The following is a 20299-nucleotide window of genomic DNA, read 5'->3' as shown; positions in this document are numbered from 1 at the left end:
ATTTCACTTTTTTTTTTTCTAATTAAATAATTTAATATTTCGATTTTAAATTTTAAAATGTTTTGAAATTAAGGGGTTTTCCGGAAAAAAAAAAAAAGAAAAACATATATATATAAGAATACACATAATGTTTTTTAATTTAATAATAAAAATATTAAAAACATAATTTTTAAAAAATGGATGTCTATCAATTTTTCGGTAATAATTAATAAAAAAGGCTGAGACAGAAAAAGAATAATACTAAATTATTAAATTTGAAAACTGAACCACTATTTTACACAAAAACTAAAATTGTATTTTTTTTTTTTTTTTCTATATTAAAAAAAAGTTTTGAAATTAAAATTTATTTCAAATATATATTTGGATTATTTTCAAACGATAATTTTGTCACAGCACGTGAGATCAAATTTCAATGACCATACGTCACATCAATAAATATGTCACTTTTCAAAGCTTAAAAATATGTTCAAATTTTTCTAATTAATTAAAATTATTAATAAAGAAAAAAAGTATTTTAATATTGTGTAAAAATATTTATAAAAAAATTTGTTTAAATACATTTTAAAAAGCTAATAGTGAAATGGGCCGAAAGGAGAAAAGGGGTGGGGGGGGTTTGACTTGAAAAAGCCCAGGCCCAAAAGTAAGGCATCACATATCCCCATCACTGCCACTCACGGATCCTGGTCGGGCATTCCCGACAACAAAACCGCACGATCAATCTCTGACCACAATCATCAACGGCTCACATTCACTCTCCCTACCCACCGTATCTGATTAGTCAAACCCTCCCCTCCCTCCTCGATTTTCAATTTTTTTTATTTATTTAAATTTAATTTATATATTTTTCGTTTCTCGCAAAAAGAAAATAAAGATCGTCATTAATTATTGATATACTTATTAATTAATATAGAGTTTAATATTATTTATTTTGGGAGGCGTACTTAAAAGTCTTTTGTGCCCACACAGTCGAGAAGTAAAGAAAAGAAAAGAGATCCGCTTTAATAATTTATTTATTTGTAATGAGGGGTAGAGTTGGAATTTATGAATGGGATGGCGAGAAGCTTAGTTTATTTATTTTAATTATTAAAAAAAATGAAATTAGGGTAAGTCAAAAGTGGTGGTTGGTTGAGAGAAAGGTAAAGGACAAAACAGCATTTAAATTCCTCCTCCTACTACTACTACTAAAATAAATAAAATATTTTCTCTATATAATAATTGTTTTTTTAATGTAATATTATAAACTAAATTATTCTTTTTTTTTTTTTTCTTTTTTTTGTTAAGTAAGTAAATAAAATAATAAAAAAGGAGAAACGTTTAAAGGTTTGAAATGGTTTGGTGGGCAGTGGGGCCCAATGACACCTCAGTTAGTCAACGACCGATGACAAAAGCTCCTCTAACTGGGGCCCACTCCTTTTGAAACTACCCCATTCAGCTGACGTCACCTTTGTCGGGTTTCTATGCCCATTTATTTCCATGTGTATATATTATATATATTTTTCTCGTTCATGTATAATTAAAAAAATGAAGAAGAGAAGAAGAAAGAAGTGTTGAGAACCATCGGTAGGGAGACGGTATGGTGTGCGAGGGGTTCTGTCTAGACAAGGAAGACGCGGTTCAACCCAAACGCTCCTCGAACTTGTTTACTTCAACTCCTTCACCTTGACCATATTCCTTTTCTTCACTTAATTTGGTCTGTTTTATTCCTATTTTAGTTTTCAAGGATTCTATTAGTATGATTTTACGATGAAATGAGCATGAAAATAGACCCTTAAGCTTCAAATGATGAATTAATGGCAGTTTAGCTCGATTGCACGTTTTAGGACTTTCGCTATGCAAAAGCTAACTCCTCTTGATTTTAAATGTTTCGTTAAGACTATGACATGTTATGATTGATCATACCTTGCTTGATACACATATATGTTTATAATTTAATGTCATTTCTGCCCCTCACCTACGGATGCCTTGTTTGATGTATGGACTAGAGGGTATGTGACTTAGAAAATACATATGATTTATTATCGAGTCTTAGTTTATCTTTTATCTTTTCTTGACCTTTGAGCCACATTTAGGGTCCATTATGATATTATAGATCGATTAGGTCTATGTAGAGACAGACAGGGTGTGACTACTGATCGTAAGCTCCCCTCGGCTTGAAAAGGTCTACCTAGCATATACGAATGCAACATCACCCACTTAAGGTCGGTGGCACATGAGAGGGTACTACTGAGGAAGTTTCAATTGTGCTTAATGAGGAGCCTACTTTGCACTATTTAAGAGTCTAAAATGACATGAGAATAAGGAGCTTGTTAGACCCCATTAGAGGAGCTTTTGACGTAGAGATATAGGAAAACTAAGAGGTTACTTATAGTAAGTGGTGACTCCTCCATACTTGTTGGACTTCTCTAGAGTGCATGACAGACGAGGATACCCTCACTTATGCGCAGGAAGCACAATGACGAGATGGACTACAAAAAGCAGGAATAAACGAGAGGCTAAGTGCACCCTGAAACCTGAATACACCATGATGAGTAACTTGAAGACCTTGATCGAGCATATAACGTTAAATCTATAAACAAATTAAATCTTTTAAAATAAAAACAGGAATGGGGTGTAATAACGACAAATAAAAGGATGGTTTTAGTATTATTATAATAACACACACAATGGTATTGGTTGACTTTAGGTTTACCGATACTTTACGTGCCGTCATGGATTAGCTAGGTAGCATTATAATGCAACCAACCACCACCTTATCCATTTATTAATATTAATAAAATCCCTTTCCCCAAACCACCAAAAAACCCTTTTCTTATNATTTTTTATAAAGGTGTGGAAACTTCTCCCTAGTAGACGCGTTTTNATTATGGTTTTCCCTTCTAAATGTGTTGTTGGTCTTTAATCAAACACAACAAATGCCAATCAATCATTTTACTGAAGATGGAACTTTTATACACGTAAGTGAACAGAACAGGAGTGTTAACTTTCCTTAGGAACATTACCTTTTGTCTATAGTTCGACTACAAAATCAGCATTAACATATTAAGTTTATCAGAACTGACCCAGCCGAACGTCTCTATCGAGGCGGTCTGCATTGAGGGTCCCTGGAAGCTCTCTGAAACCTTCGTTGAAGATGGAATATGCACTGCAAAAATTCGACATTTAGAGCGCAGAATAATATTCGCAATATAACAGTGTCATCATGCAAGCTACCATGCACATATAACCTGTAATTAATGAGCCCATATAGAGGCTGAAAGAGATTGCATTCACACAACCTTTTTAATAGACCTGACGTGGAAATGTTGATCAAAACTATTTGGACGTTATTCTTATGTTAGGGAGAATTCAAGAACTTTCAATTGCTACAGTATCCCGTTAATCACTCTTTCTGTTACCGTCTTGCTATACGTATTTACATGTTGGTGTTCCTAATGAACCTCCTCTATTAATTCCTATGTGAGATCTCACATCAGGTGGAGAGGAAAACAAAACATTTTTTATAAAGGTGTGGAAACTTCTCCCTAGTAGACGCGTTTTAAAGCAGTGAGGCTGATGGTAATACGTAACGGGCCAAAGCAGACAATATCTGCTAGCAGTAGGCTTGGATTGTTACATCCAGCCTCTAATCAGTTTACAAACACATTGCCCAATCCTCTTCCATCTCCTTCCATTGCATTTTGGTTGGGTCAGGGGCCGTCCAGTACCCCCGGCCTCAAATAGCAACGCTGCCCTCGAGGCAAAGAGAGGTTACAGATGGATATTATGTGATGGCTGGATCCCATGTGACATTATCAGCACACATCCCTTTCCATTGAATCAGTACTTATGTGGTCCGCTTACACAGACCCATCACAAATGTTAAACTACGCAACTGAAGGACTATCTACACAAGTTGCGAACAAGCTTATTGTTCGGGTTTTGCTAGAGCAAATTACGATCCTTGTCCTCAACTAATCACCTCAAATTGGATGACAAGGAGAACATGCCTTGCCATTTAAATAGTTCTAAAAAAACATTACTAGTCTAACTACGATCATGATCGGGGACAGTACTTCCAGGAATCCCACGTAAACAAGCAACTCCACGAAAGAAAATATTGGCTACATTCTCAGCTTGAGCTCGTGCAATTATTATTGTGACATAATGAAGCATGGTGCATCAAGTACCTGAAATGGAAGAGGTACCTTGTCACAACTTCTCCTTGATACATTATTTATCAATTTCCACATCTATCTGCTTTTGTCAAAGACTTGTGTCATAGTCCTTAACTTATCGTTAATGACCCTCAAGAAAACCCCCAGTCCTGAATCTGAAAGCATCAGCTCCTCTTGTTCACACATTTGTATTACCCCCTTGAACAAATATTCTGTCCATTCATTACTACTCCATAACTTGAAGTTTTGGTCGTTGGCAATGCTAAGGCTTCTACAATTTCTTTGAAATAAAATTGTGTCTCACCACAGACAATTAACGCTATCACCTATCCTTATATCCGTCCCTTGATCTTCAACATCCTAGAAAATATATCAAACCCAACCAACCAACCTGAGTATAACTCAACTGGTTAATATATTATATCAATCACCTTTGCTCATAGTTATCCCTCGATCTCTATCGTCCTAGAAAATATATCGAAGTCCAACCAACGTGAGCATAATTCAACAGATTAAAATACTATATCTCACCTCTCCTCGTATCTATCCCTTAGTTCTTCATCATACTAAAAAATATATCAAACCCATCCAATCTGAACTTAGCTCAACTAGTTAAGTATATCTTTTACCATCATAGATTCGAATCTCCGCTCCACCATTGTTGAACTAATATATATGTACGTATATATCAAAGCCCATCATTGAAATCAAAGACAACCCCATCAACAATTCCATCACAACTCACCTCTCTACTCCACTCCATTTTTTAACGAATCTCTTTTTTATTGTATCTATGGCACCATTTCAGCTATTAGATATTCTGTATGTACCACCATATCCTCCTCTGTTAGATATTATTCTTCCTCTATGCCAGGTTCTTGATCATAGATGAGCATCACTGGCAGTTGACACAAGTGCCTACGGAATAATTCTTACTTCACCATCCAGAACCCATCATTTATGCCAATCAATGATGCTGAAATGCCTTTCATACTCCCTCATGGTAGTCTCTTATTACACAGCTTGAAATCTCTTGAGTGTGATTCCTCTTGCAATTGCAAAAGTAGCCTTAGCAACTATCTTTTTCCTTGCTACCCAATCCAATTTTTGAAAGACTTGCATCTTTCCTCCTGCTAAAACCATTTCAATGCCTCTCCTTTCATATACATTGCTGCCCGCTCAAGCTTCTCCTCAACTAATTTATTAACATTCAAGTGTTGCTACCACAAACTTCTCCTCAATCAATTTATGATCGTTCAAGTATCACTCAGCTAAGGATATTAGGCCACAGCGGGTCACCAGAAAATTCCATTTCAAATCTCAAATTTGGATCCTCATTAGTTCTCTATGATGCCCTTCCCCCTTGGTCTACTAGATGATGATCCTATCGAAGCCTTCCCCCTTCCTTAATCTACCACTTATATAACATACTTTGCTTGTATGATTGGAACCTTATCCTTATTTTCTGAGGTTGGCACAAGATTAGCCCCACACTCAGCATTCATTATATTTTCCATATAGTACTCCATCAAATGGCTCATCTCCTTGTGCATTTCCTGACAATGCATTACCGACAAGTCTATTTAAACATTATAGTAACTTCTCCTAAATTGCTTCCAAGCAATCCTCTCTTTTCCTATTTGCAACCATCAAGTCCTAGGACCCGATTGTTCCAGTACCACTACTTAGTAATTGAAAACTATTGGAAAGTTGCACGAATAAGAGGGAGAAATTGAGAGTTCCCAGCACCGCCTAAAGAATAACATCTTCTCTTTTGACCCCCCCTAGCTATAAGTATTTCATTATGCTTAGTTCTCACAAGCTTCCTAGGTTCTTATTCTTTCTGATTCCCACCCCTACTAATCAATTTGCATTGTCACCCATTCTTATTATTACCCTTTAACCCCATACTTTTCCTTTTCCACAAATATGTAGGAACCTAACACATTTAAGAACAAACAACTGGACAAGCCATGAGATAGGAGAATGTATAAACACACAATCATGCCTTGACTTAGTTTATCTAAAGCATACAAAAGTCCTGCTACAAATCAGCTGGACATGAATGGGATGAGAGTTTCTCTCAAATACTACTTACCTCATTTCCCCAGATCGCCGATGTCCAAGATTTAGTAGAATGATGCAAAAACCAGTGCCAAGTATCTGCAAAAATTACTCAAACATAGCAAATCCTGTTTGATGTTGTGCCATGATAATTCAAAAAGAAAACCAGACTTGTTTCCATGACATGCATATATTTTCTCACAATATACTAGAATAAGGTACTTCAGTTTCAAAAAAGTATAGGGAGAATAGAAATTTTGTCACTTGCTGAGAGAAGACACTACTCAAAAAAATGAGAGGATTTACGAAAGTCAAATTTAAAAACAGTAATTTTCCGCATCAATACTCTAATTTGATAACATTTTGAAGTAATTGTGTGCTAAAAATTGTTTTCTCTTGCTTTATTATCTGCAAAATGTGTTGATTTTTTTAAGAACAATTGAAATTGGTTTTTTCAGACAACACAATTGGATAACAATGATCAAACACAGTTAAACCATATTCTAAGACACTTGTTAATTATGTTACAAACTAAAAATATTTTTGGAAAACTGATTTGCAGAACTTTTTAAGCAACAGCTCCTAAGGTTGCCATAAAATGTCAACTACCGAAAATAATGGCGCCAAAATTCAAAATCTAGTAACTAACAGAACATTGTTACTTACATATAAAGGTCCAAGGTCCCAGCTATGGGCAACAGGTGCCATGATAAACCAGATAAGTATAGCAACCCAAGCCTTTAGACTAAGAGAGAAAATCACCATCAAAAGGATATCTATTCACAGAACAAAGAACGAAAATGCAATTAGAAAATTCATACATTGAACTTCTTGGCATAATTTAGTATGATTATTACCAGGAAACTTCAACTTCTCACGCAGAAAATTGTAAATTTTCTTCTTCAACCGACTTGAAGACTCTGGAAGCCGAAACTTCTGAAAATGTAACCATTGATGCGAAACAGATAATTGAGAACAGCTTCAAGCTAAGCTTCCTGTCTAAGAACAACAATTGAAATACTTAATGGTTCATACCAGATCATCCTCCTCATCATCAGAATCATCACGAAGATGTTCGGCTGGGGGCCTTGGTTTCACAGCAACAGTCAATGAATCTACACAAGAAACGGAGGCATCCAATTACTGATTTCAAACTGAATTGTCAAATGAGAGCCCATAGAAACTCAAATCATTCAGAACAACGAAGAAACAGATATTGTGCAACAAGAGGCCAAAGTACCACGAACAACAGAAGACAGGTCGATTAGACAAAAAAAAAAAAAAAACAAGATCAATAAGCAAGAATCATGATTCAATTTTCAGCGGTGGAGACATTTTCTTGCTTTTATTTGTAACTAGAATCCAAGCAGGTACTAGCATATGAAAAATGATAGTCCAGAACCTAGAAGATCGAAGCAAGAAATGTGTAATATGGAGAAACATGCACCACAATGACATTTTGAAAGCTGAAGCATGTATAGTCATCAAAGGGGCCAGCATCACCATGAAAAGTGCGGTTTATATAGAAATATAAACAGCAAGCACATTAAAATAAGATCGTTTTTTCATCGGGTCATGCCGAAAGAAAAGCAATAGAGAAAGTAAAAACCTAGACTACAAATAGTATTTCATACGACCATGATACAAACAACAGAATGAAATATCCCGCAATCAGCAGAATACCGCAATTATACCGCCATGATTGAGCCGCACAAAGACATCATCGTCATTTTTAGAGTCATCCAAAATTTTTCCTCGTAAAATAAGCTTCAAATTCCCAATGGGTAATTGACTGCGCTCCGCGACCAGCTTCCGCAAGTCGCACACCTGATGAAACAAAACCAATCGATATAAAAGAAGAAGAAGAAGAAGAAGAAGAAGAAGAAGAAGAAGAAGAAGAAGAAGAAGAAGAAGAAGAAGAAGGGTTTCCGTACCTTGATCGGCGAAGGGACGAGAAGGCGAGAGGGACGCGCAGGGCCGATGGTTCGAATGGTGATCTCGATTGTGTTTTCCGGAGGATTGCCATAGCTGACGCTCGAATTGGGTGCTCCGCTAATGTTCCGATTGAAATTGGGGACCTCAACAATCTCCGCCATGACACAGACAAAGATTCGGCTACGCCTTCCAGCGATTTGCGTGCAGTGAGAGGGAGCTTCCGTCTTCTCTCATCAGAGTCTGCAATCCCTTCAAACCGGATCCAGCTGAAATGTTTTTCTTTATATTTCACCAAGTCTTTTTTTTTTTTTTTTTTTTTTTTTTTTTTTTTTTTNAAAATGTCAAATTCTTATAACTAGCTTAATTTAAAGAACTCCTAATTTAAATAAAGATTACATTTTTAAGCTTAAAAGTGTTTAGCAATTTTTATCATCCAAGTTAGAAATTCATTGAGAAATATGCATATACTTTCAATAAAATATACCTATAAATCAGTCTATTTATCTAGTGGACATGTTGGCGGGTACCCCTCCTTCTCCCTCGGTACCTATTAAGTTCTAAACCTATGCACAGAGGGTTGTTTTAGCAACAAGTTCATCCTCTTGGCCGGCAACACTACAACACCATTTTGGTGGTAATCGATCGTGTGCATCAAGGTGTTCCATGGCTCGTTAGTCCTCTCTTCCATGATGTTGCACTACCTTTATACACCTGAAGGAATGGAGTTTTCGTCTCATCAACGTTGATGCCGACAGGGTAAACCGTTCATATTCTGACGTTTTCTTTCTATATGTCACCTTTCTTTTTCTTGCAAGTGAGCTCATGACAAGCAGTCGTGTGTGGGGAACATTTGGGAATTATTTGTAGTTCATTGGGTGTCTTAAAATGAGAGGTAGGGTTCGGTTTGTCTTCGATGGTTTGCATTTGTTAGAAAACTTCGGTGTTCTCTCTCTCTCTCTCTCAATTTTCTCTCTTCGTTTATCGTTTTCTTCTTTATACGTGATTTTGAGAGGCTTGGGGAGCACGGCCGGAGGTTTTGGCGAGTTGTGGGGGTCGGGAAATGTGATTCCACGACCCCCAGCAATTTTCGACGGTCGCCACGTTTTATTTATTTATTTTATTTTGATTCGTTACACTCCCCCTAGGATTTACAATACTAGTCATGAACCTGACAACCTGTGTCCAAGGCTTCATACGTTCCAAGTGACATAGTCTGAACCTACATCTAGGGCTTGCCCCACGATACAGTCTGAAAACCTATGCCCAAGGCGAGCATTCCAAGCAATATATTCTGAATACTTAATGCTCAAGGTTTCTTATGTTCTAAGCAGCGTAGTCTGAAAATCTACATCCAAGGCTTCTTACAGTCCAACTGATGTAATATTAATCATGAACATGTTGTACCTTGGGAGGTCTAGGAGCTTCTAGATTCATGGCTAAGGTAGTTGTCCCTAACATGGTCCTAGATTACTTTCCATGAAAGACCAAAAAGATCACAGTGCAAAACATGAACATGACATCCTGTAATCGCAACTAAGGTACTCCTAACATGGTGTAGGGCATCTCATCTATGTGAGGGAAAACATGAGCCCGAACATGACATCCTGCTAAGAAAACATAATGAAAAGTATCCCACCTAGAAGAGGAAAACATGGGTCTCGGAAAGCGTTATCTAACATTCTTTTTTATCATGAAAACTTTAGTGCATGGAGTGTAATATCTTTTATTGGTAGTTATAGAGCTTGTGTGGTATTTTCTTTGGGTTCTCGATCATAAACATTTTACATATTTCATAATTGCAACATGTATTCTTTAGCTCATGGACCCATCATAGTAACATGTGTGAGATATTCTAGAAAGTCGTAAAGTAAAAATAAATTATTTAGAGACTTTAGAAGAGTCTTGAATTTCTTAGGTCCCAACTTGGTTTCGGTTCCCGCTTGCTCAAATCAACTCGAAATCTTGAGCATATTTTAATGTCCTTAGGAATAGTCCTTATAATAATTAGTAAGTCATATGGAGTTCTAGGGGCATTTTGGTCATTTTATCTCATAATTCTTGGTTTAGCTATTTAACGTGTTCTAATGATTTTAAAACTTCATAACATTATCAAAGGTCATAAAATAAGATCTATTCAAGTGAATCAACCACATCATTATCTTCAACATCTATACAGAGGGAATACAACGTAGACCATGTAAGATAACTTTGAAAATTACCTTGGCTACCCTTGTATAGTGATTATTTCCCTTCGTTTTTAATTCAAACTTGTCGAGGATGAATCAAGGAAGGGTTAGAAACTAACCCGGTGAATTTTGGAAATATTCTAAGGGTTGGAAATCCAAAAAGTAAAAGCTTTTAACTTATTGTTTAAAGGGTCTTAGCTCATTTAATATGATAATTGAAAGCAAATATATTTACCCCCTTGTTCCTCCTCCACTAAGAGGAAGACAAAGTTCTATGTCATATGAACATGTTTTTCTTTCCTACATAATGCTTCACACTGTTAGTGTACCCATAAAGCGAGGATTTTCTTTTATTTTTTTGAGTCAAGCATCATGGGTGTTTTGAATTCAAGTTCATTCTTTTATGTCTGATATGTATGTAAGATTCGGTGCGAGCTTAGTCGAAGCATCATGCACGTGAACCCAGTAGGTGAGAATCAGTTTCATTCTCCCTAGGCTTGACTACAGAAATGTGTGCTCGAGTGGTTGAAACAAGCAGAAAAGTAGGGAAAGCGTAAAAATATCTTATAAATATACACACATCGATAATTTGTGACTCAAAGAAGTAATCCAGGATTGAAATGGTTATACACAACCAAGTGTATGAAGTTCTACATATAAAATTAGTACTTCAGTGGCATGATAAAAAAAATAAATAAATAAAATGAAAATGAAAATTTCCCATCAGCAAATTTCTATTGCCATTATTAGAATTGATGATGTGTGTTGACACGTGCCTCGTGATTCTGAACGTGTCATATATATTTGATATATGTGAATTGTTTATGAAACGTTATGATTATGATATGATATGATATGATATGTTACGATATGTGAATGATATGATAATTCTTATAGTATGATGCGTTAGATGCTATGTTTGTGGTAGGATACGGGAAAAGCGTGATAAATGTAATGTAACGATATGACTAAGACATGTTCATGAAATAATATGGTTAGGTTATGTATAGAAAACGATATGGTTATGATATGATAATAAAACAATATGGTTACGATACGTTTATAAATGATATGGCTAGAATACGTTCACGAAACGATATGAGTGGATGCAGTCATGAAACATTATGGCTAGGATACGTCTGGGAAACGTTATGACTAAGATATGTTCATGTGACTAGATTGTGAATATTTTTTTACATATCCTAAGATAATGTTATAATATGTAGTAACTCATGCTATGAACTCCACACTGGTATTTACACAAAAATGGAACATGTTGCTTTGATATACTCTATTTTGAAGGTATGCAACAGTTGAGAAATTATTGTGAGAAAGCACGAATAGCGGTTAGTACTGAATCATTCCTATTCGCAAAAAGGGGCACTTAGCCTTAATTAGGAGAGTGCCAAAAGGGGGAAAAGTTATAAAAAATGAAAAGAGAAGTGGCAATTAGTGTTGTGACCCTCATGTGCAGACAAGAAAAGGTGACGACATGGTAGTGGCGCCCAACCGACTACGGGAAGACCGAGACAAGACGAGTGTCATGATGCGAACGACGAGGATGGTCCATCATCTAACACATCACAAAGTTTGCATGAAAGATGAGTAGTGGCATAGGCAAGATAGACGCAACGATGTCTACGTGAGTGACAGAGATAGGACTTTTGAAGGACCAAGTAGGTACCAGGCCTTAACCTTGAAAGTTGGGGTTCGGGAGGGAATTTGGACATGCGGTTGTGGAGTCAAATCTGTCCATATGAAATATGGAAGCTCCCCAAATGTGGTGTCAATCAAACACCGGACGAGCTCTTCACAATGTCGTATGTCCGTTCGCCAAAATCATATATATATCTGTTAGACGAACACGACTCTCCACAATAGTATGATATTGTCCACTTTGAGCATGGCTTTGCTTTGGGCTTCCCAAAAGGCCTCATACCAATGGAGTTAGTATGCCTCACTTATAAACCCATGATCATTCCCTAAATTAGCCTCATACCAATGGAGTTAGTATTCCTCACTTATAAACCCAGATCATTCCCTAAATTAGCCTCATACCAATGGAGTTAGTATTCCTCACTTATAAACCATCATTCCCTAAATTAGTCGATGTGGGACTTCCATCATCCAACACCTCCCCTCGAACAAAGTGCGCCTCCCCTTAATCGAGGCTCGACTCCTTTGGAGTCTTAGTCATTTTTGACTGCCTTCGAGGAGGGGCTTGGCTCCTTTTCTTTAGGAGTTCTTTGTTCGATATTTGAGGATTTGAGGATTTAGCAATCTATTGGCACGACTAAGTTTAGGGCATGGCTCTGATACCATGTTAGATTGAATGGCACAATGACCTATATGGGTCACGACCTCATGTATTGATAGATGTGTATAATGAAGATTACATTCCAAATCTATGATTTGATAACAAACCCTTCAAGTCATAGATTTGGTAACAAACCCTTCCAGTCATAGATTTGGTAACAAACCCTTCCAGTCATAGATTTGGTAACAAACCCTTCCAGTCATAGATTTGGTAACAAACCCTTCCAGTCATAGATTTGGTAACAACCAATCAATCTTAGATTATTTTAGTATATACAGTTATGATCTTTTAGGTTTAACACCCCCCTCAATCTGGACGATGTACTGCTAAGTTCAGATTGCACCTAAAATAGCTAAAAGGAGCTGGCAGTGGCTTTGTCATGATATCGGCGAGCTGATCCTTGGAAGATATGAGTCGAATATCAAGCTGACGAGTCGATACTCGTTCACGAACGAAGTGATAATCAACCTCAACATGCTTCGTCCGTCGATGAAAGATTGGATTGGCGGATAGGTAGGTGGCACCAATGTTGTCACACCATAGGCTAGGCGCTCGCGCTTGCGAGATCCCAAGGTCACCCAAGAGGACTTGGATCCAAATTAATTCGGCAGTGGCATCAGCAACCGCCTTATATTCGGCTTCCGTACTAGAACGAGAAACTGTCGATTGTTTCCTCGAACTCCAAGAGATAAGATTGCCACCAAAGAAGAACACATAGCCTCCAGTGTTTCGACGATCATCAGGATTCCCAGCCCAATCAGCATCTGAAAAGGCACTCAACAAATCAGTGCTGGACTTTGTAAGACACAAACCCATATCAATAGTGTCATGTAGATAACGGAGAATTCGTTTGACTGCCGCCCAATGTATAGAAGTCGGAGAGGACATGAACTGACACACTCTGTTGACACAGAAGGATATATCAGGGCGTGTCAGAGACAAATATTGGAGAGAACCAACGACACTTCGATAGCGAGTAGTATCCTCAGGTGAGAGCTTTTCACCACCATTCAATAACAACTTCTCACTGGGAAGAATAGGTGTGGGCACACCTTTGGAGGTGAGCATATTGGTTATGGCTAATAAATCTCGAATGTATTTATGTTGTGTCAGAATAAGTCCACTGGAAGTATGGCGGACCTCAATCCCAAGAAAATAACTCAAAATACCAAGATCCTTGACGGCAAAATCATCCTGAAGTTGTGTAAGAAGTTTCTCAGTAGCCGTAGAAGATGAGCTGATGATAATAATGTCATCAACGTAGATGAGGATATACATCTGAATGCCCGTTTTGTTAAAAATGAAAAGAGAGACATCAGCCTTTGAAGGTGTAAAATCCAGCTGTAATAGTTTGGAGCTAAGGCGAGAAAACCAGGCACGCGGAGCTTGTTTAAGGCCATAAAGCGACTTATCCAGCTTGCAGAGATAACCAGGGTGTTGAGAATCCACAAATCCAGGGGGCTGCTTCATATAAACATCTTCATTAAGAAAGCCATGAAGAAAAGCATTTTGAATATCAATCTGCCGAATAGCCCAACCACGAGAAATAGCAAGAGATAATGAGAGTCGAATGGTAGTGGGCTTAACAACTAGACTAAAGGTATCATCATAATCAACGTCATACTACTATTTAAAACCTTTAGCAACCAGACGTGCTTTGTAGCAATCAATAGAGCCATCTGGCTTTTTCTTGAGTTTGAAAACCCATTTGCAATCAATAACGTTAAGACCAGCACGAGGAGGAACTAAGTGCCATGTCTTATTTTTTTGAAGTGCCTGAAATTCATCATTCATTGCCTGACGCCAGAGGGGATGCTCCATAGCAGTAATATGTGAAGTAGGTTCAGAGGCAGAAGACCGAGCTACAAGATATGTTACTGTTCCATCTGTACGCACCTTGGGTTTCTTGATATTGTGCTTCAATCGAGTACCATACGGATGAGTAGTAGGTGCAGGATCCACATTTGAGGGGACGGCCGTATCAGCCGTTGCGAGGGGAGCAACCGATGCTACAGCAGTTGGTTGACCAGCGGCCGAGGATTCGACCGGGCATTGCGCAATATCATCTGCTGGCGGAGGAGCCGAGGCCTCAATCATTGGCGGAACAACCAACGCCGATTCGCATGGCAGCGACGCGGAGGATTGTTGCGGCAATTCCGAAGCTGATGTAGACACCAAATTTTCTGCATCCAAAGAGTTAGTAGGCCCAGACATATGCATGTGATCATTCTCCAAATTAGTACTGCTATTACCCAAATGCAAGGTGCACAAATCAGGGGCATTATGCGTCGACTGCATGATTGGGGAAGAATTAGGTGGGGCTCTCTTGAATGGAAAAACATTTTCATCAAATATGACATCTCTAGACATATAGACACGACCAGAATCGGTGTCAAGACACTTATACCCTTTATGTGAAGAACTGTAGCCTAGAAAGACACATTCCTTTGATCGAAAAGAGAGCTTTTGTTTGTTATAAGGACGAAGATGAGGCCAACAAGCACACCCAAAATTTTTTAATAAGGAGTAATTTGGTGGGGTATGAAAAAGAAGCTCTAAGGGGCATTTTTTATCGATGACACGAGTAGGAAGACGATTGATGAGATATGTGGCTGTAAGAAACGCGTCGTCCCAAAATTTAATAGGTACATGAGCATGAGCTAGAAGGGCTAGGCCAGTTTCAACAATATGACGGTGCTTGCGTTCAGCAGACCCATTTTGTTGATGTGTGTGAGGGCACGAAACACGATGACCAATTCCAAGGGAACGAAAAAATGTGTTATGAATTTTCTGATATTCCCCACCCCAATCAGATTGGATCCACTTGATTTTAGTATCTAGGAGGCGCTCAACATGAGCTTGGAATTGCAAAAATATACGAGGAGCTTCTGTACGATCATGCATCAAATAGATCCACGAAAATTTACTGAAATCATCAATGAAACTAATATAATATTTAAAACCCCCAACAGATGGAGGTGCAGGGCCCCAAACATCTGAAAAAATAAGTTCCAAAGGTGACGAAGACCTATGGGAAGAACTAGTATATGGTAATTGATGACTCTTTGCTAACTGACACGCATTACAAACGGACAAAGATGACTCACTAGCACACGAAATATTATTTAGACGCAAAATGGATTTTACTACTTGAGATGAAGGATGTCCAAGACGTGCATGCCATTGGGCGTGAGTAGTAGATCTACTCACCAAGGCGTGCTTGAGATTATCGACATCGGATGGCTTAATAGGATAAAGGCCAGATTCACACCTCCCATTTAGGAGACTTTTCCTCGACTGTCGATCCTTTATAGAAAAATGCCAAGGATGGAATTCAAAAAATACGTCATTATCACGAGAAAATTTACGAACGGAAAGAAGATGTTTAGAAATTTCAGGCACATGCAAAATATTACGCAACGCAAGAGGACGAGTAGCAGTATTAATTAGAGAATGACCAGTATGCAAAACACGCAAACCTGCTCCATTGCCGACTTGAACTTGTTCACCTCCATGATAACGTTCACGCACAGCGAGACGATCCAGGTCACTGGTGATATGGTCCGTAGCGCCTGTGTCGTTGTACCAATTTGAGTCAATCTTGTAAGAGGAAGTAGCCGCCAGTGCCGTAGGAGGAGCAGAAGAAGGTTCATCTTGATAGGACTCATCCATCCTATGCCAGCAGCGTATAGCAGTATGCCCCACTTTGCCGCAGATCTGGCAGGAAGGACGAGCAGAAGGGCCACGACGATCACCAGCAGGACGAGAGGGTACATAACCTTGAGAACGACCACGGCCACGATCCCTACGCCCACGATTCTTTTGCTGACCACCACGACTAGCATAATTGGCAGAAGATCCAAGATTTAACTAAAGTTCAGCACGACCAATATAATTGGCCGAAGATCCCGGATTTAACTGAAGTTCAGCCTGGTGTTGTAGTTGGCGAGCTTCATACGTCATTAGATGTGCAAACACATCATCAAGCGTGAGGGCTTCACTCTTGGTAGTCATTGAGGTGACGAAGGGATCATAGTCAGGGCCAAGACCAGCGAGAAGATACGCGATCACATCATCATCCTGCAAGGCAGAGCCGGCGGCGGCCAGCTCGGTGGCTAGCCCTTTGATCTTGCAAAAATAATTTGCAGCAGATTGATCTCGTTTCTTGGACGTGGCGAGCTCAACACGAATCTGAGTAGTGCGAGCACGAGTTGACGATGAAAACATCCGCTGCAGGGTATCCCACGCCTCCTTGGACGTAGTAGCGGCAACCACATCATGAAGAATCTCCTCAGACATGGAGGAGAGAAGGCCGCTAAGGACTTGTTGATCCTGATCATACCACTGATTATAGGCCGGATTAGAGACCAGCTCAGCACCAGCAGCAGTTGAGGAAGGGATCAGCTTGGCAGGTGCAACATTGGTGCCATCGAGGTAGCCCATAAGCTTCGTACTCCGTAGGTAGGGGAGGAGCTGGGCACGCCATATGATGAAGTTGTTTTTGGTTAGACGAATTGTGACAACATGGTGTAGAGGGATTGGGCCAAAAGTTGCCATGGTAGTTGAGACGGTGTTGGAGATGGTGGATGGAGAGGAGGAAGAAGACATGGTAGACATTTAAAAAATAAACCTTGGCTCTGATACCATGTTAGACGAACACGACTCTCCACAATAGTATGATATTGTCCACTTTGAGCATAAGCTCCCATGGCTTTGCTTTGGGCTTCCCCAAAAGGCCTCATATCAATGGAGTTAGTATTCCTCACTTATAAACCCATGATCATTCCCTAAATTAGTCGATGTGGAACTTCCATCATCCAACAATATCCACCAAATTTGAAATGCTTCAAAATGTACCTTTGAGAAAGGCATGATGTCAGCTCTCCACCACCTCTGGGCCCTGTGGCCTAATTGAGCTACCTTGTGGCACATACAATTGTCATAATGAGGGCGAGCATTGTGAGACGAATGTCTCGAGCGACTTCCCTTGAAACGGATTTTTTCAAGGACAGTGTTGGACGACACAGGTGTGCCGACATTGTGCCCTAGCCCATGTGTCAGAGGTTGAATCATACACCCGATATTAGTACAGAGTCCATAAATGATATGGAATGGACATCAGAGGGTCCAATGCCTCGATAAAACCTGGATGGATGGATAGATGTTCGAGATGTCTTGATCTTATGAACGACGCATGGGCCCATTTTCGATGGGCATGACTGAGTGAGTTATGATGGCCAATGACATCCCGTGACTTGGGATAGTGTCAAGACATGTGGGCAATGTTAATTGGGAACATAGATGATATTGAGATGCGACGTTGCATTGAGAGACCCTGGCTTCAAGTAAAAGCAAGGTTGAGCCAAATGACTTGGTCTAGTGTAGAGATGTAATGACCCTAAATTTCTACATACTCAGAGTCGCTGCTAACGTCTCATGTTCATCTCTAATGTAGAATATAACTCTAAAAATGCTCATCTTTATTAGCGAAAAAATTTAAAACTTCAGAATCCGTTAAAACACTAGAAAACATTACCGGACTTACATGTTTCAAACATCATGCTGGAGTTCAAAATAAGATAAAAAAAATTACAAACTAAATAATTTAAATAAATGAAATGCAAAACACCGTATCCTAACCAAGACTAGAAATTTTAAATATGAAACTACCCTATGCCCGTGCCACAGTCTCTGATCACGATGCCATCATCAACCGTACATGGGCGCCTTGCCTTTACCTGAAAAACAATATGGCACACGGCCTGAGTATTTCGAGAAATACTCAGTAAGTGACCCCACTATAGGGGCCATGCTAATGCAAACACATGGGACCTATCTCTAATCATCTTAAGTGTGACCTCTAGTCTCAGACAAATTGGATGTGTAGTACTTCCCTACACACAACTCACACGTGCGAGTGTGAATCCCCAGGGCGCTCGCACACCCCCTGGACTCTCTGGTCAAGCTAATTTGTAGCGACGTCTGAAGGTCAGCGGAACCCCATAGTTTCATGCGCCTCATGAACACCCTCATCTGTGTGCATTCGCACATGTGCGCATTCACGCTCATCATACGGTGCGCACCCACACTCATCATCTCTAGGGGAAGTAGCCGTATACTTATGAACATACAATATGTATGAGGTCCCTCTAAGTCCAATTATACGTCTCTTCTGACACAACCTTCTAGTCTCATCTCTTGGTTACAATATGTAACACGTGCTCGTGCATATTTACATTAATATCATTTTCATACTTTTAGGGTTGTGTCCTATGTCGATCTAACGACATGATGAAATATGGCAAACAACATCGTAAGGCATGTTCAACATGGAAAACATCATCATGTTAATAACAACGTCATGCATACATCATACTCATCATAGAAGCCATTAAGTACATCAAATATAACATGTACGTCATGCATCGAAATATAAATAACGTACAATTAACATACAGCGCAACACAAGGTCATACTCATACATCATCATAAATCAAATAATATTTAGCCTATCCTATAGTAAGGCCACTTACTTGGTTGGCCTCAACCGAAGTATTCCCTAATTAGCTAAACGTAAGCTCCCGTTTTGTGAGAGCTGCTTCCTACGTTGCTGGGGTTTGTTTCCTATCACACCGTTCACCACCTTCCGCTAGTATTTCAAAATTGATTTACCAATAATTCAATAAATGTGAAATACGGCTCTCAAACGGCCTCGGATACCTTAATTGAGGCCCAAAATAGGTATGGGAGGCTCGAAACAGTGGAAACTGGGCCGAAAAAAGGTGAGTCGAGCCGAACAACCGCTGGGAGCCGCTGGAAGAGTCGTCGGAGCGTCATCGGAGGGAGCCCGAGTCGTTTGCACCGAGCCGAGCCGAGGGACCGTCTGCGCCGCTGTGTGACACCTGGCAACAACAGAACGAGCTACGTCGTACTATAGCGTCGGGTTGAGGCGCGGGTCACAGTTTGGTTCGGGTCGTGGGTTGCAGAAGGCTACTGGGCCAGACTAATTGTTGGGCCTCGACTTACTGGGCTGGGCCGCAAGTGTTTTGGGTTGCAGGCCGATTCGATTGGACCGTGAGTCTAGTCTCGGGTTGGTTCAGCTGAACCATAGCTTCTAAGCTGGTTTGAGGTTTGGGCTGCTGTAGTTGGGCTGGGCCGAAGGCAGAGGTCGAGGGAAAGAAGTCAGGCTGGCTCTCTCGGGTTTTGGGTTCGGGTTGACCCGGATTCGTGGATCTTGTCTTCCTTACCCGACTTCAGCCGATTTTCTGACGCATTTTCTCTCTCCTTTTCGCGACATTTTTGTTGCCGATTTCAGTCCTCTTTCTTCCTTTTCCTCTTTGTTTGTTGTCCTTCTTTTCTTTCTTAGAGTTTTGCGGCCTAAAAGTTCCTAAAACAACAGATCTAAGAACGTTTAGGAAAACTCAATTTTCCGACCTCAGTTACCAATGACGGCGCTTATGAAAAGGCACAAAACGTACCATGAGTTATTGTGCTTTCGTTAGGGATCCTTCTCATGGTGGTAACTAGCGTTTGGCGTCGATTTTAAGGTGGTTTGGGGCTCGTCGGAGGAATTGGAAACTCGTCGACGTTATTCGAAATCTCTCTCTCTCTCTCTCTCTCTCTCTCTCTCTCTCTCTCTCTCT

The 20299-nt window shown here is 39.6% G+C and overlaps 1 protein-coding gene and 1 non-coding gene across 2 annotated transcripts; both read right to left on the bottom strand.

Moving 5' to 3' along the window:
• Positions 1–2913: 2913 nt before the first annotated feature.
• LOC111784424 lies at positions 2914–8427 on the bottom strand. Its single transcript, XM_023665138.1, has 7 exons — positions 8153–8427; positions 7913–8045; positions 7254–7333; positions 7076–7154; positions 6885–6994; positions 6253–6317; positions 2914–3142 (listed from the first exon to the last, which is right to left on the bottom strand). Exons 1-7 carry the CDS (start codon positions 8312–8314, stop codon positions 3049–3051), a joined length of 723 nt encoding a protein of 240 aa, XP_023520906.1. The 5' UTR covers positions 8315–8427; the 3' UTR covers positions 2914–3048.
• An 8178-nt stretch (positions 8428–16605) lies between these two features.
• Positions 16606–16745, bottom strand: LOC111784429. Its single transcript, XR_002813536.1, has one exon. It is a non-coding gene; the product is annotated as a small nucleolar RNA Z247 (small nucleolar RNA).
• Between the last annotated feature and the right edge of the window lie 3554 nt (positions 16746–20299).

This window comes from Cucurbita pepo, unplaced genomic scaffold (assembly GCF_002806865.2).
Source record: "Cucurbita pepo subsp. pepo cultivar mu-cu-16 unplaced genomic scaffold, ASM280686v2 Cp4.1_scaffold000196, whole genome shotgun sequence".
In the NCBI taxonomy this organism is placed as follows: domain Eukaryota; kingdom Viridiplantae; phylum Streptophyta; class Magnoliopsida; order Cucurbitales; family Cucurbitaceae; genus Cucurbita; species Cucurbita pepo.
This window is presented reverse-complemented; position numbering and strand designations above follow the sequence as displayed.